Below are 17,482 nucleotides of genomic sequence, written 5' to 3'. Positions count from 1 at the left end.
CCTAACTCCAAACCAAATTTCGATATCATAGTACTTCTTAACTAAAAGATATCGGCATTTTTAGAAGTCATGATTTTCGAAGAAAAAAATTGAAATTAATTTTTATTTCGAAAACGGTAACAGATAGGTATAGGAAAATATCAAGAAAAGTTGTCGGGCAATTGTTGGAGATTCCAAAAATAATATTATATATAGAGTGTTCCATTTGAAAAATCAAAGTTGCTACTGCTTTCTAATAGAAGCGGCAACACCGCATTGTCGAAAATATTTTAGTTGGCTAGAGAATGTCCGAATATGCCCTCCATTAAATTTTCAAAGTGATCCGTTGTCTGGTTCACCAGAAACGTCTATTGTGCCATCCACCGTGAATCAGCCTGTATTTAGAGAGATGCACGAAATTTTGTCTCTGGGATATAATGTGTAATTCACATTATATCCAAGAGACTTCTGCACTTTTTGGAAAAAATCAAACTACTCACAATTTCTATAGGAAAATAATTCATCAAAAAGTTAACACCCAAATTTTTATATTTCGGAGAAAAAGCGAGTTTCCAAAGATTAGTATCGAACCACGTTCCAAAATGTGTATGATTTTTGTACAGCAGAAAAAAAATTCATGAATGAATATAAGATATAACTATTCAATTAGTACTACTCAATAAAATATGTCTTTAACGAAATTACGAATATAAAGTCTTTGTTTCGTGATAATTTTGAAACTGAAGTAGCATAAACAAGCGATTTGAGATATCCCCAGAAGAAATACTCCGGACGGTTCAAGTCTGGAGTTCTAGGTGGCCATTTTAGAGGTTCCACTGGCAATGTGTCTTCTAGAAATTGTCTATAAGTCACACCGTTGAATCGAGAGGGAAGCAAATGCGGCCCAATGAAATGCTCATCAAAAATTTCCGCCCAGACGTTCACCGAAAATTTAGCTTCAATCCACTCTCAACAATAGCATAGCGATTCTAGTGGGCCGAAGAATGATTGTTATGGAAGTTTATGGTGGCATCTCTTGGAAAACCTGCCTCATCTGTGAATGAAGCTTCACAGGTGAAAGTGGGATTTTGTACAATTCTTTGAAGAATCCACTCACAAAAATTCAACCGCCGATTGAATACTGCAGATAATATTCATAACGACCTGCATTATTATTTAAATTTCATTTGGGACAACAAGCATTATTTCAACTTGATAATATTCATCGTACCGTTCATAAATACAGTCATAAATATTTTCAGTTGATATAAACTGCGTTCAATTATTTATCAGAAATGAAAGGAGCCTAATGGAGTCAAAATGATATTCGGGGATTCAATAACATGTACCCTCAACATATATGTAGTTTTAGACAATAACTTCAAGCAGCGGAGTGATGTTACTGATTTCATATGAAAAAATCTGATATACCGTGGCGAACTTACGGAATTCCTAGTTCCAATTCCAAACATCCATAACTCCGCAACCGGTCATAGAAATTGAATAAAGTGGAGGTCATTATGTAAAGAATTGAAATACTACCCATAAAAAATCTCTCGAGATATCTCTTTCAAATGAAAACAAAGTTGGTTGCACCCTATCTGCCTCAAGTGGAGTCACATCATTGACTATCGAGAAGTACTAAGTCCCCTTCATACAAATCATCCCCTTTTTGAGAAAGTAAGGACGAGGGGGCTTTTTACGGTATGGACTTTTGGAATCGGATCATCACTTTTTGAACAGCTACACAAAAAAAAATATCGTTTTATTCCACTCAGTACTTAATCCAAGCAGCAAATAACAGAACAACAGATCGGATCCATATAAAGATCAACAGGTGACTATCTATTGTATGTCACCCATATAACGCCATCGAGAAACATAGAGAGTCAACAGCTGTTGCGCTTGATATTTCTAAGGCCTACCTAACCTGACCTAACATAACCTAATCTAACTGAACCATACATTCCAAAAACAGACCGTTGCTCACATCCAGGCCATCAAAGGCAGTTGAAGGTGGCTCAAACATGACTTGGAAGAGCGTGATTACAATGGTGATGATCTGGCTATGCACATATGCGAGTGCCTCTGGCGTCGGAAAGTCCGCCAAAATGAGTTGGATCCATTCTTACAGCTAATCGAATATCAGTTCAAATCAAAGTATATGTTAATATTGAGCATTGATACTTTTTTTTATTTCCTCGTCCTAAAACCACTACCATTATGTTTCTCTCATCACGTTGTTTCAGATAACTTCATCGTTTGTAGTTTGAGGATAATTGTTATTTTATGATTTTAAGACTTTTTATCGTAGCTTTTTTGCTATACTTCAAAAGAATATAAAATAAATTAATATTGTGTTGTTACTACAATAAACTACAATTAACTTAGAACCTATTTCAAAACTTTTCAGTGCATTATTAATTGTATTCCGTAGTTTGAATAATATCAATAGTGCTTTCTTAGTAACTGGTGAGACTATCAAAAAATGAACTCTACTACATTCATCAGCATCGTTTGTAGTTGAAATTTTGTTCTTGATTCACTACAAGTGCACTTGAAAAATACTTGATTTTATTTCATTCATTTTTGATGTGTTTAATGGTTACTACAAACATCTAATTTCAGCTACAATAAACTTCATCGTATGTAGTTTGAGAACAATTGTTATTTCATGATTTGAAGTTTTGTTATTGTAGCTTTTTTGCTATACTTCAAAAGAATATAAAATAAATCAATATTGTGTTGTTACTACAATAAACTACAATTAACTTAGAACCTATTTAAAAATTTTTCAGTGCATTATTAATTGTATTCCGTAGTTTGAATAATATCAATAGTGCTTTCTTAGTAACTGGTGAGACTATTAAAAAATGAACTCTACTACATTCATCAGCATCGTTTGTAGTTGAAATTTTGTTCTTGATTCACTACAAATGCACTTGAGAAATACTTTATTTTATTTCATTCATTTTTGATGTGTTTAATGGTAACTACAAACATCTAATTACAGCTACAATCAACTTCATCGTTTGTAGTTTGAGAACAATTGTTATTTCATGATTTGAAGTTTTATTATTGTAGCTTTTTTGCTATACTTCAAAAGAATATAAAATAAATTAATATTGTGTTGTTACTACAATAAACTACAATTAACTTAGAACCTATTTCAAAACTTTTCAGTGCATTATTAATTGTATTCCGTAGTTTGAATAATATCAATAGTGCTTTCTTAGTAACTGGTGAGACTATCAAAAAATGAACTCTACTACATTCATCAGCATCGTTTGTAGTTGAAATTTTGTTCTTGATTCACTACAAGTGCACTTGAAAAATACTTGATTTTATTTCATTCATTTTTGATGTGTTTAATGGTTACTACAAACATCTAATTTCAGCTACAATAAACTTCATCGTATGTAGTTTGAGAACAATTGTTATTTCATGATTTGAAGTTTTGTTATTGCAGCTTTTATGCTATACTTCAAAAGAATATAAAATAAATTAATATTGTGTTGTTACTACAATAAACTACAATTAACTTAGAACCTATTTCAAAACTTTTCAGTGCATTATTAATTGTATTCCGTAGTTTGAATAATATCAATAGTGCTTTCTTAGTAACTGGTGAGACTGTCAAAAAATGAACTCTACTACATTCATCAGCATCGTTTGTAGTTGAAATTTTGTTATTGATTCACTACAAATGCACTTGAAAAATATTCGATTTTTCTTCATTCATTTTTGATGTGTTTAATGGTTACTACAAACTTCTAATTTCAGCTACAATCAACTTCATCGTATGTAGTTTGAGAACAATTGTTATTTTATGATTTGAAGTTTTGTTATCGTAGCTTTTTTGCTATACTTCAAAAGAATATAAAATAAATTAATATTGTGTTGTTACTACAATAAACTACAATTAATTTAGAACCTATTTCAAAACTTTTCAGTGCATTATCAATTGTATTCCGTAGTTTGAATATTATCAATAGTGCTTTCTTAGTAACTGATGATACTATCAAAAAATTAACTCTACTACATTCATCAGCATCGTTTGTAGTTGAAATTTTGTTCTTGATTCACTACAAATGCACTTGAGAAATACTTTATTTTATTTCATTCATTTTTGATGTGTTTAATGGTAACTACAAACATCTAATTTCAGCTACAATCAACTTCATTGTTTGTAGTTTGAGGACAATTGTTATTTTATGATTTGAAGTCTTGCTATAGTAGCTTCTTTGCTATAGTTCAAAATAATATAAAATGTAGTGATATTTTGTTATTACTACAATAAACTACAATCCATTTAGAATCTATTTCAGAACTTTTTGGCACATTATTACTCGTTCTTCGTAGTTACCGAAGTAACCGATGTAACCGATGAGACTACAAAAAATTAACATTACTACATTTATCAGTATCATTTGTAGGTGAAGTAGGCTGAAAAAAGTAGATTTTTTTCAAAGCGGGTGGGTTCCAGCGTGACGAAGCTCTCCCCTTGGCGTGGTTCCAAAAACTGAAATTCTGCCTAGTATTGGTAGCACAATTTATCAAGAATCAATTTTACAACTGGTAATGGCCATCTTGTTGAAACTACATCTGTCAAATTAGTTGCCATTCTATCAGTTTGTTTTGCCATATCACCATCGGCATCAGCAGTTGGCAACTGACCCTGAGTTTCATCGAAAAATCATCTTCAGCGATGAGGACCATTCCTGGATGAATGGGTAGGCGAATAATCAAAATTGTCCAATTTGGGACCTATACCACAGTTGGTCTACAAGAATGTTTGGAACAAAACTGCATCCCAACCACCAATTTATGTTCATTTCAAAAACTGCCTAACATTCAACAGTTTTGAAGATTTCAGGCATTGAGGTAGAAATACTGATGTGTAGTTTTCAATTTAATTTTTCTTTTTGGTAAAATATTTTGTGGAGTTGAGTCAACAATTGCTATATTGTAATATTCAATGGAAAATGACTTCAGATTTGTCAAACTGATGACAATATTGAGTGGGAATACTTCAAAAAATGATGAAATTTTTTTTCCAGTTTCTTCAGATTGCAATAACCAAAAAAACATAAGATAGTCAAGCAGATTGAAAAGTATTTTCAAGTCACACATTTTATGTTTCATTAAATGAAATTCTCATTAACTTACCTGGTATATGTTGATAGCAACATTGACAAATTGATAGTATTTAATATATTCGACCAAACTGATAACATGTGTTGAATTTTTCTGTTTGTTTGATGTTGATGTTGTTGAGTAGTGGCAGTCTAAAAAAAGAGCAAAAAAGAGTCACAGTTTTGAGTTACTAGCGATGGATAACAACCAGGACAAAATGATCACCGGAGAAATTAAAGGAATCATGTACATACCAACTGGATTGGTGAATGAAAGAGTACAGTTGGAACCAACAGACAGACAGAAGAGAGGCGATACCTTCTTTTTATACTTTGTCCTAATCACAGGTGAGTTTATCTACTAATAGACGTACCTACACGAATTTGTCAAATTCCATAGCGAAGGCTTCGAAAATATAAATAACAGAATATTTTGAAAAGAATAATCTTGTCAATCACGTTCAATTTCTGTTCAAAACATAAAACAGAATAATTTTTTTCCAATACATTTATTTTCTCAATTTCATCAACATTATTACAGAATTACAACAACAACAACTAAACTCTATGGAAGACATTGAAATTAAGCATATACACATACATATACATACACATATACATGCATATACAGTGTGACTCATTTTTAATGGAAACACCCCCCTAAAATTTGAAGTTGTAAATCGATTTCAATAATTTTTTTTAAATGACAAGTACTAAAAGGTCTACCTTGCGACAAAATTTGAAATGTTCATTGGAGTTTTAGGGCATACTACGATATTTTTTCTTAGTCGAAAATCGGGATTTTTTATTAACGATTTTTGTATTGAAGAAATCACTACGCCACTGGATTCATAGTGCCTCTAAATAGGTGTGACCAAAATTTCATGAAAAAATATTCATTATTAACAAAGTTATGACAACTCAAAAAAAATTCGAAAACTCACACATAACTCGATGTTATGTTTCAGGTGGAAATTTCGATCACCCTGTAAATTATTTTCGAAAATTCGATAGACCAGTTCATGACTTGATGCCTCAGGTGTGATTCTGTGAAATTTCACCTTTTCAACTGTTACTGTCTATGAGTTATGATTTTTTCGGAGTGGTGCTGTAACTGTCAAATTTTTTAGAAAAAAACTAACAAATTTGGGTAGAGGCATTGCTATACAAACAGGACTTGAAATGTGCCGAGAAATTCAAAAATGTAATAAAATACAGGTTATTCTATTTGAAATAAGGAAGTTGCCCTCAACTTCCGGTATAACGGAAAGAGACCGGAAGTTGGAAATATTTTAGTTGAGAAGGCCATTTTGTAAAACCCACTACTACAAAATTTCAAGTTTTTATTTTGTATCGTTCTCCATATATTCCTAACGAACGCTCGTCGTGAAAGACCATGTATACGTCAGTTCCATACCACCAATACAACAAGAACTTTGGAAAAAATATTATATTTGGTCGTCTTCAACCGAAGTTAAATAACTTCAAAATGCTATTTTCCGAAAATTGCTGGTCAAAAAATGAAAATTATGGTACCAGTGCAAAGAGAACTGGAAGTTCTTCAAAATTATGTGTGATGTCCTATTCAAGATTAAAATGGTGACATCCATGTCTTGATAAACTAAATAGCTATGGCTGAAAATATTCTTAAAAATTTCCGCCGAGATGAAAATCAACTGTTTTCTCAAACCTTCCTTATTATTTCCTGAAAGAGAGATATAGAGGGTAGGAAGTTTTTGAAATTGACCATTTATGATTCTTTCGCAATATGATAATGAAATTCAGATTTTTTTTGTTCTAGCCAATGCTCTGATGTTCGTGAGAGGTGCCTGCATTGTGTGGACATCTCCAGTCATTCCTCAGCTCAAATCTAATAACTCGGAAATCAACCCTCTAAAAGACCCAATAACAACTATTCAGGTTTCAATGCTATTTGGAATACCTTCAATGTGCATGATACTCAGTACTCTATTATTCGGAAAACTGCCCGACATTATTGGACGGAAGTACACTTTATTGTGTACATCATTGACGATTCTCCTGGCCAGTCTTTTGATGTTCTTGTTTCCAAACCATGTATACATTTATATCATCGGAAGATCCTTCGTTGTCTTGGGTTACGGATTGGTACCCTCTGTCCTACCCATCTACCTCAATGAAATTTGCGAAGACCATAACAGAGCAAAACATGGATGTCTGATGATGTTTTTCATGCCCCTTGGGAGTGTTTATTCTTACATTGTCGGGCCTACAACAACCGTGAGGTGGTTTACTCTGTTATGTGCAGCGCCCTTAATACCTCAAATAGCGTTCTTGTTGGTACTTGTTCCCGACTCGCCAATCTACTCGGCTGCTAAAAAAGACAGAGCTACCACCATTGGTATCTTGAAGAAACTGAGGAGCAACAAGTGTGAAGAAGAAATAGAAGAAGACTATATGAAAATTGAAACAACTCTAGAAACCAGAAACGAAGCCTTTGGAGGGGGGTTCAAGAAACTTTTTGGAACCCGGAGCTTGAGGAGGGGTGTTTTAATCGGGTTGGTTGTGTATCTGAGTATACCCTTGTCTGGAGCAACCCTGGTTATGGCCTACTTAGCACCTATTTTTAACGACACAGATACAAACCTCTCCGGAAACACAGTGGCTCTTCTGGCGGGAATTGTGAAATTGGTCTTCTTCTTCGTAACTTTCGTCATTGTGGGCAAGTTCGGTAGAAGACCTCTGCTACTTTTTTCTTCTATCACCACTGCTCTGACACTTGCAGTAACTTCCGTCTATTTTTATCTGAATGAAGTTAATTCAACAGGAGTTGACCAGCTCAAATGGCTACCAGTACTGTGCGTTTTAGTTTATATAGCTTGCTTTTCTTCCGGAATAGGTTCAATTCCAACGCCTCTTCTGAGTGAACTATTTCCTGATGACATGAGATCCACAGCTTGCAGCTTTGTTAGGACATTCATTACTATTATCAGTACACTATGTGCTTTGTCTTTTCCTCTGTTGGTGGACTACGTAGGAGTATATTCCTGTTTTGGAATATTCACTGTTTGTTGTTTTCTGATTTTCATTTTTATGTACTTTTTGTTGCCGGAGACTAGAGGAAAGAGTTTTTCAGAAATTCAAGAGCTCTTGAATGGATGAATAACTCACCGGTAACATTAATTCGTAAAACAGTCCCTAGAAAATCCCAGCAACCCCTATTGAAATAATTCCATTCATTGAATGCGAAAAATCTCGATATCTATAACTGTCGATAGTAAGATCGAATTTTTCTTTTGGATAACAAGATAGCTCGCTGACAGCATGTTTTTCTGCAATCGAATACAAACTACAGAAAAAAATATGTCAAAATTCCCATTTTTATTTATGACCAATCGGAAAGGATAAGAAGAATTGGGTTCAACTACAACATCAGAACCTGCTTCAGATCCGGTAACACTATCCGTAGTAGCCTCACGAAAACCAGGCCACCAAACGCGGACTGCGATTACAAGAATTGCATTTACCGGATACCCTGTGAGTGCGGAAAATCCTATATTGGTGAAACGAAGAGGCCATTAAATGTTCGCATTGCCGAGCACAAGAAACACACACAGCGAGGGAAAACCAGCAAATCAGGAATAGCAGAGCATGTTTGGACCCATCAACATAACATCGACTGGTCCCAAGCTGATATCATAAACAAAGAGGAACATTAGCTTAGGAGGAAATTCAAAGAAGCCACATACATGTTGTCCAACAATGTATTCAGCCAAGCTAGCGTAGAGATACGCAACATATGGAAACCCATCATCTAGCGAAAAATGGCCAACTCCCGCCAAACGGTCATCTCCCACGGAACGAGTGAAGCGGAAAATGGAAAGCAGGGATAAATGAAAGTACTCGAACGACCTATAAATAGTCATCTCTCGGAGGAATCAGTCCAGTCATCACCCGAAGACGATTGTAGATACTAATAATCGAAACGTCGTGAAGTAACTTGGTTAGGAATCTCTAAATTTTGTATTTTTTGTTCAATTGTTCTATTTTTCACTTGTATTTTATTCCATTGTAATTTCATCTCAGGGTTTTCTTGCTTGATAAAATTGATATTTTCAGCTATCGTTTGTATTTGTTCTTGTAGGGATTTCAAATGATTTTGTATAAGTTATGCTCCACAATTTCAGCAGCTACTCTATTTTTTCACTTGTGTAGAAATTTCATTATACCTTAATAAACGGAACTACTCTGATAACCTTTTATTGAGATCAGGTGTACCCCAAGGATCTATACTCGGGCTAGTGCTCTTTTCGCTTTTTACAAGTTAAACTATCACACATTTAAAATGTTGTCGAATGTACTTTTGTGCAGACGATACTGAAATTCACCAAAGGTCACATAAATTGATTTTTTGCACATTTTTGTTGCAAATATCTTATTTCCTATGGGTTTTTCGTTATTAGTATCCATTACCGATATTGAAGAAGTTTAAATTCCCTACAACTTTCAATTTCAACGTTTTTAGAGCCTGTAGTTCCGGTCAAAACACGCCATATAAAATTTATAATATAGTAGTAGTATAGTAGTATAGCAGTATAGTAATATAGTAGTATATTAGTATAGTAGTATAATAGTAAAGTAATATAGTAGTATAGTTTATAATATAGACTATAAGTGGCTATAACTACGAATTATGACACTTGATTCCATAATAAATTATTTAAGGTTATCACTAAAATCTTAGTTTCCGTCGATATGACAAAAATAATGTGCCTACACCGCTTGAACATTATTTTCAAAAATTTTTATTGAGAAATAATGAAGTTCCTGATTACAATACGGGAAGGAATAACAATTTTTACATTAATGAAAATAACATTAAATTTGGAAAGAATAGTATATTTCATAGAGGCTCAAACGAATTAAATGAACTACCACAATTTGTTGAAGAATTCAATTCAGTAAAACAATTTGAATCATCATTAAAGAAGTATATTAGTGGCAACTCTTCATGATATTTGGTATTTTCGGTTGGTGTTTCTGTGATATGACCTAACCTAGCAATCTATAGATATGTATGTATATTTCGTTTTTCATTAAATGTACTTTCGAATGTTAATTATATTTACATAGTTCAATTATGTTGTAAGATATTTATAAATTTGTAATTTTTTTGTATATCAAACTTGTCTACTGAATGAATAAATGAATTTATAATGTAAAATATAATGGAAGATTACAAGTTCGGACGTATGGCAAACACAATTTTTTGTCAGTCGAGTAGAATAACAAATCAACAATAGAATCACAAATTCTGTATATATTCTCAATAAAGAAATTCTAAACTACTGGTGAGTTTTCATGTAACGCTAATCTTTTGAAATGATTTCATTTTATCGTATTGCTATGTTTTTGTATGTTATACGTTTCCATTCTATTCTTTTCTTTCTATTTAAGTATTCTGAGGATGACCCAATGAAAAGGTCGAAACGTGGCAGAATTTCATTTTCTGTTTTTATTGTTTTCTCACCTCTACCAACAAATCCGACAGAATAAATTGATAGTACAAAACTCTTTTTTCAACTGCAACTACGATTGCCATCGAGATCAATTTCAACTCACCTGGTATAGATACATTTTAACCTTGGAAAACTGATAGTATTTGATATGATCGTCAGATTTATCGACATTTGTTCGTTTTTCTCTCATTACCAAAACATTCAAGTAGTGGAGAGTATCTATTCAACCGGGGTCTGAGATTGATGATTATAGATGATGGATAAAAAAAATAATAGCGAGATTACTGATACTGAGATCAAAGCGGAGGTTTATGAGCCAACTGCACTGGAACCAAAAAACAGACAGCAGAAAAGCGACACTCCGTATCTATATCTGGTCGTAATAACTGGTGAGGATCAATTTTTGACTTTCTTACACGCACAGTTATAATTTTTCTAAAACAACATTGATACGAATATTCATTATGTTTCCACGTCAAAAATAATCATCTAATGACAATATAGCCAACCTATCAAGTATTGTGAGCAGAATTTCAACACAACATAAAATAAATATATGTTCAACAAGTTCAAATTTTTGTCATCACAATAGTTCCTATACAGTCTATCACGAAATGGTGTCTATATGTATATAATATATAATATATAGTTAAAAAAGTAGAGACCCATAAGTTTTCTGATAATTGTTCGATCACAATACATCACATTATAATACAACATTTTCGCATTCACGATTGGATCATGTAATAGCTTGTTCATTATCGATTCCCAAAATATTAAGTTATCATTCAAACTCACCTGGAAACCATTAATGGCAATCAGTCACTTGAGCCTGTGTAAAAGTCAATTTAGAGTCTATTATCTGTTTATTATTTGGTTTTGGTAGAGGATCCCACTTTTCATTTGTATTCAAATTTTCAACGTCCTCTGCATCGCTTGTTTCCCTTTTTTATTTTTCACAGTTCATAAAATTTTGGTACCTCCATTAACAGAGCTCCTTCAGCTAGTGCTGAAGTATTCAGTATCAGTATTCCAGCTGCCAATTCATCATTCCTCTTGCGACCTTCTGTCAGGTTTTTTGTTCCATTATTTTCTGAATATTTTTTTTATACGTACCTTCTCGATTTGCTTTTTTTCATCGTTATTCAATATCATAGCATTTTCAATACATTTATGCTTGGTTTTCTACATCTCTGTGTAGATCAATTTTTTGTTTTCATTCATACTATTGGTACTGGTCACTTCCAGGTTCCAATTAGTTCTATAACTCTACACCTGACTTTCATATTTTGAGAGGTAGATCACCTTAAAGAGTGTGTGGTCATCCAAAATTTTCAAGAATTTATTTTCGCCACCAAATAAATGTCTCTGGATCAATGAGTCCTGCTACGTCTGTGTGAAGTGATTGAAAAGGTCTTTTTGATCTACAGATAGCAACCTTGCTTCAAGGCATACTTCAAGTGGATCTTCGATTTTATTTGATAGATCCTCACTTTAATTTTTTTTCTCCTTTGAAAAGCATGAAGTTGTTCTATCAAATATGAACCTCATATTCATTGGAATCGGTAGAACGATAATATTATTTAATGTTTGGAGATGATTACATTCAAATTTTATCCGCCGCTCCGCTTTAGATGGCTCACGCGCAAGGTCCAATTTTGGCACACTCTCTCTAACATATCGACCGGTATTTCACGTATAAATGCTTCAATATTGGCTTCCAAAGCGTCAGTCGTTGCTGGTTTATCCCTGTAGACATTAGCCTCAACATGACCCCACAAGAAATAATCCAAAGGCGTTAAATCACACGATCTAGGCGGCAAATAGACGGGCCCCAAACGTGGGATATACTGTTCACCGGAGGCGGCTTTTGATTGGGCCATCGTTTCGCGTGCCGTGTGGCATGTGGCGCAGTCTTGTTGAAACCACATGTCAGGCATGTCCAATTCTTCCAATTTGGGCAACAAAAAGTCGTCAATCTTCACACGGTGGTGCTCGCCATTCATAGTAACGTTCCGGCCATTGTCGTCTTTGAAGAAGTACGGCCCGATGATGCCACAGACCCATAGTCCACACCAAACAGTGACTTTTTCGGGATACATCGGTAGCTCTTGCAATGCTTGTGGCTGGTCTTCACTCCAGATGCGGCAATTTTGCTTGTTAACGTATCCATTCAACCAGAAATGAGCCTCGTCGCTGAACGCAATTTTTCGATAAGATTGTGGATCTTCCTCCAACTCTGCCAGCGCACATTCACCAAATGTTAGACGTTGTGGGAGGTCGTGTGGCTTCAATTCTTGCACCAGCTGTGTCTTATGAGGTTTTACACCCTGATCCTTTCGCAAAATTTTCCACGTAGTGGAGTAACAGAGGCCCAATTGCTGCGAACGGCGGCGAATCGACATTTCACGGTCATCACGAACACTGGCGGATAGAGCCGCAATATTTCCTTCAGTCCTCACTCTACGTATGCGTGTTGTTGGTTCAATGTCCAATAATGTAAGCTGGGTTCGAAATTTAGTCGCAAGCTTTCGAATAGCTCCCTTAGTAGGCCGACGAAACTGCCCATAAATTGGAAGAAGTGCAAGTTGCACTTTCTTCACCGAGCATGAATTTTGATAATAAAATTCAATGATTTGCAAGCGTTGTTCATTCGTAAGTCGATTCATAGTTAAATTATAGACCAAACCACCAAAAAATCACTCATTATCAGTATATAATAGTTATAATCAGTATTTTCGTTCTCATGGTGATAACTATAAATATTTTTGGGGCGCAGAGTTGTGATGTGAACCCTACGTCGGTGAAAGCACTACTTGAACACTTGAATCAATTTCTCTTTTTTTTCAGCAAATATTTTGATGTTCGTGAAGGGTACCTGCGCCGCATGGACATCCCCAGTCATTCCTCAGCTCAAATCGAACAACTCAGAAGTCAACCCTCTGGAAGAAGCAATAACAACCGTTCAGATCTCAATCTTGTTCGGAGTACCTGAACTGTGCGTAATACTCGGTACACTATTATTTGGAAAACTACCAGATATCGTAGGAAGAAAATATACCTTAGTAGGTATATCATGTTTGATACTCCTCTCCAACCTCACAATGGTCATTTTCGGCTCCCACGTATACGTCTACATCGTTGGCAGATGCTTCCAGAAGTTGGGTCTCGGGCTGTTGACGTCTGCTCTTCCAATTTATCTGAATGAAATTTGCGAGGACCACAACAGAGCAAAGCATGGAGGACTGATGATGTTCTTCTTACCTCTGGGGAGTCTTTATGCCTACCTTGTGGGTTCTGTAACCAACGTCAGGTGGTTCACTCTACTATGTGCAGTTCCTCTGATACCGCAAATATTACTGCTGTTGGTACTAGTCCCCGAGTCTCCCATCTACTCAGCTGCTAAAGGAGACGAAGCAACAACCATCAAGACCTTGAAGGAATTGAGGAGCAACAAACCTGAGGAAGAAATTGTACAAGACTATCTGAAAATTGATGCTACTGTAAGAACTCGAGATGAAAGTTTCAGGGTGGGGTTCCAAGACCTTTTTGAGACGAAGAGTTTGAGAAGGGGGATTTTAGTTGGGTTGGTGGTTTGCCTGAGTACGCCTGTATCGGGAGCTACTGATGTAATGGGTTACTTAGCGCCAATTTTCAATGATGCCAATACGAACTTATCTGGAAATTCAGTGGCCATTTTGGTGGGGGTCGTGAAATTATTTTCCTTCTTCGCATCGTTCGCTGCCGTAGAGAGACTCGGAAGGAGGCCCTTGTTACTGTTTTCTTGTAGTGCCACTGCGGTGACTCTCGCCATAACCGCCGTTTATTTTTATCTAAATTCGACCAATGCAGAAATCATTCAAAGCATTAGGTGGTTGCCAATACTGTGCGTTCTAGCTTATATAGCTTGCTTTTCTTTGGGAGTAGGTCCGATCCCTATATCGTTTCTGGCTGTGCTATTTCCTGATGATGCTAGATCCACGGCCTCTAGTTTTGTTAGTACAGTTGTTGGAATAGTTTCAACTATTATTTCTACGTGTTTTCCTCTGTTAGTAGATCATTTGGGAGTGCATATTTGTCTTGGCATGTTTAGTGTGGGGTGCGTTCTCATTTTTGTTTCCATGTATTTCTTACTTCCAGAAACCACAGGCAAGAGTTTCTCAGAAATTCAAGATCTTTTGGAAAAATAAATAACTGCAACTGTGCGGTACTGATTGTGATGTTCCTAGTCATGAACCCATAAATGAATAATATATACACTCTCGGACAAAATTATTACATATTTTATTTCAAGATGTTTCTTTCATGTTAATTTTTTTTAACACGTTATTTTTTTACTTCTGATGCACTGTTTGGAATTTTTGGTGTGGTAATGAATATTACTGGACTTTTTACCAACATCGAACCGTTATTCTAACACCTCGACACGTGTTTTTATCACCAAGAGGTCATCTTGAAGGGAAAGATCAAACTGATCTTCCTCTTGAAGATGATCACTTGGTGGTGATCGAAGCACTTTATTTTCATTGATGAATGTTCAAAAGCCAAAGTATTTCACATAAATTGCCATTCAGTATAGATAAAACGTAGTCGCTATAGCTGAACGAGTAAAATAATGGTACAAATTACAAACTTTGAGGTGTGTGCCTTTGCCACTATTAATGTCTATTGTTTTGTTCATTGTTCTGAAAATGACATTCCGAGTATTTCATATGTTGATTCTGTAGTTTTTTTAGTTTTCAGTGAATTCATTTGTGTTGAGATTGTAACTTTAGTCTACGAGGAACGCAGACAAAAAAATATTGGGCGAAGATTGCATATCCATCAATCAACTGTTTCTCATATTGTGAAGCGACACAATTAGGCTGGGGAGTACATAAAGTGGCCTGGTCAATGATGTAAGAGATGTATAACGCCAAGAGATGACCAAAAAGAAGTTGGTTCAAATCCAAGACGCTCTGAGAGTTCCTAGGCTTCTCCCACGTCACACATTTAGACGGTCATACCCATGTCAACTGGAATGTACATTCCAAATCGACCATAGTAGCATTCACCAAGAGAATTAAAACGGAGGGTCTTGGACCTCTAAAACTTCGAGGTGAAGAAATACAAGTGTCGGAGGAGGTTAAATATCTAGGAGTAATTCTAGATTCCAAACTGACCTGGAACCATTACTTGGACAGGATGAAGAGGAAAGCGGAGGTAGCACTGATGCTCGCCAGACGCACCTATGGAAAAACATGGGGGCTAAAACCAGACATGGTATATTGGCTATACATGATGGTGGTTAAACCCTTGATAACGTATGCTTCTCTAGACTGGTGGCCAAAGATGAAGCAGGCGACCGCCATCAACAAACTAGGTAAGGTGCAAAGACCTGCATGTTTGGGAATGACGGGAGCAATGAGAACTACCCCAACAGCTGCATTGGAGATACTCCTGAATCTACCTCCTTCGCACTTTGTGATAATGGGGGAAGCCAAGATGGGCCAATTCAGACTGGAAAACTCACTGAACTACAAAAGATCAAACCGAACAGAAATTTCGGAACAAGTGGAGGAGGACATATTGAATATGTGCACGGACCACATGACACCGAAGTACACCTTTAACACAAACGTCACGGCCAAAATCATAAGCCGTGAGGAGTGGAAGACCCTGGTATACAGATGGATCGAAGACCAAACATGGAACGGGAGCTGGAATATACCGAGCGGATAGAAATTCAAACTACAGTTATCCGCTAGGACTATACACATCCGTCTTTCAAGCGGGAGTGTATGCTATCTTGCAGTGTGCAAGGGTTATTAAATTGAGACCTCAAAGAAATGAGCAGATCAATATTTTAACAGACAGCAAGAGCGTGCTAGGGGCTCTGACAAACCCGAAGGTAACATCAAAACTGGTCTGGGAATGCCATGAAGAACTGACTGAACCTGCAAACAGGAACAAATTAACTTTGTACTGGGTGCTAGGGCATTCAGAAATCATAGATAATGATAAAGCTGATGAATGCGCTAGACACGGATCATCAACTTGATATATAGGTCCTGAACCAGCTCTGGGGGTACCAGATTAGGACATGGACCAATAAGAAGCACACAGAGTGCAGAGTACCAACTAGTACAAGGAACGAGACTGATGGAATGGATGGCATGAGAAGATGGGAGAATAAACGCAATAAGCCCAAGAGACTGCAGTGTTTTCTGAAGGCTTTGACTAAATGGACAAGTCAGACAGCTCCCAAGGTACCAAAAAAAAATCTTGTACATAAAGTTAGCTTTGGTGGTGGTTCCATTATGTTATGGAGTGGCATTAGTCGGGACAGTCGCACCGAGCGTATAGAGGCGAATTTCAGAATGAATGCAGACTGGTACATAGGCAACATCCTTGAAGAGTATGTTTTATTTAACTACGCCTTCATTGGTCATGACAATTTCGATATTCTTTTGCTTATTTGTACCTGAGTCCTGTTTCCACACAGCTTCGGAAGGAAAAAGAAAAACGACTGTTGCATTTTTGAGAATATTGAAAAGCAGCGAAGGAGACTACAAGCAAATTGACGCAACTCTGAAGTCGCGTCTTAAGGCTGATGTAGGCGCTGTGAAGAAAATTTTTGGAACGGAAGCCTTGAGAAGGGGCTTCACTACCGGTTTGGGGTCATGTCTGTCAACACACTTGTCAGGTGTTTCTGTCATTGGGACCAATTTTCAACGATGTCGGTACGAACATCTTCGTTGTCTACTCTCATCTGAATGGAATCAGTTCACAAATGATTGCCAGAGAGGGGTGGTTACCAGTTGTTTGCATACTGACTTATATCTCCATTTATTTATTTGGACTAGGTTCTATTCCTTATTTCGTTTCGAG

The 17,482-nt window shown here is 36.0% G+C and overlaps 2 protein-coding genes across 2 annotated transcripts; both read left to right on the top strand.

The window, feature by feature from the left end:
* Nucleotides 1–4,925: 4,925 nt before the first annotated feature.
* LOC141486658 (facilitated trehalose transporter Tret1-like) lies at nt 4,926–10,780 on the top strand. The gene is made up of 2 exons (XM_074185034.1): nt 4,926–5,462; nt 6,916–10,780. The coding sequence occupies exons 1-2, from the start codon at nt 5,312–5,314 to the stop codon at nt 8,253–8,255; spliced, it is 1,491 nt and encodes a 496-aa protein (XP_074041135.1). The 5' UTR covers nt 4,926–5,311; the 3' UTR covers nt 8,256–10,780.
* Nucleotides 10,781–10,804: 24 nt separating this feature from the next.
* LOC111503976 (facilitated trehalose transporter Tret1) lies at nt 10,805–14,887 on the top strand. Its single transcript, XM_023158429.2, has 2 exons — nt 10,805–11,001; nt 13,463–14,887. Exons 1-2 carry the CDS (start codon nt 10,866–10,868, stop codon nt 14,800–14,802), a joined length of 1,476 nt encoding a protein of 491 aa, XP_023014197.2. The 5' UTR covers nt 10,805–10,865; the 3' UTR covers nt 14,803–14,887.
* Nucleotides 14,888–17,482: the final 2,595 nt, after the last annotated feature.

This window comes from Leptinotarsa decemlineata, unplaced genomic scaffold (assembly GCF_025532065.1).
Source record: "Leptinotarsa decemlineata unplaced genomic scaffold, Ldec_3_MD MMD2_tig00026361_RagTag_RagTag, whole genome shotgun sequence".
NCBI lineage: Eukaryota > Metazoa > Arthropoda > Insecta > Coleoptera > Chrysomelidae > Leptinotarsa > Leptinotarsa decemlineata.
This window is presented reverse-complemented; position numbering and strand designations above follow the sequence as displayed.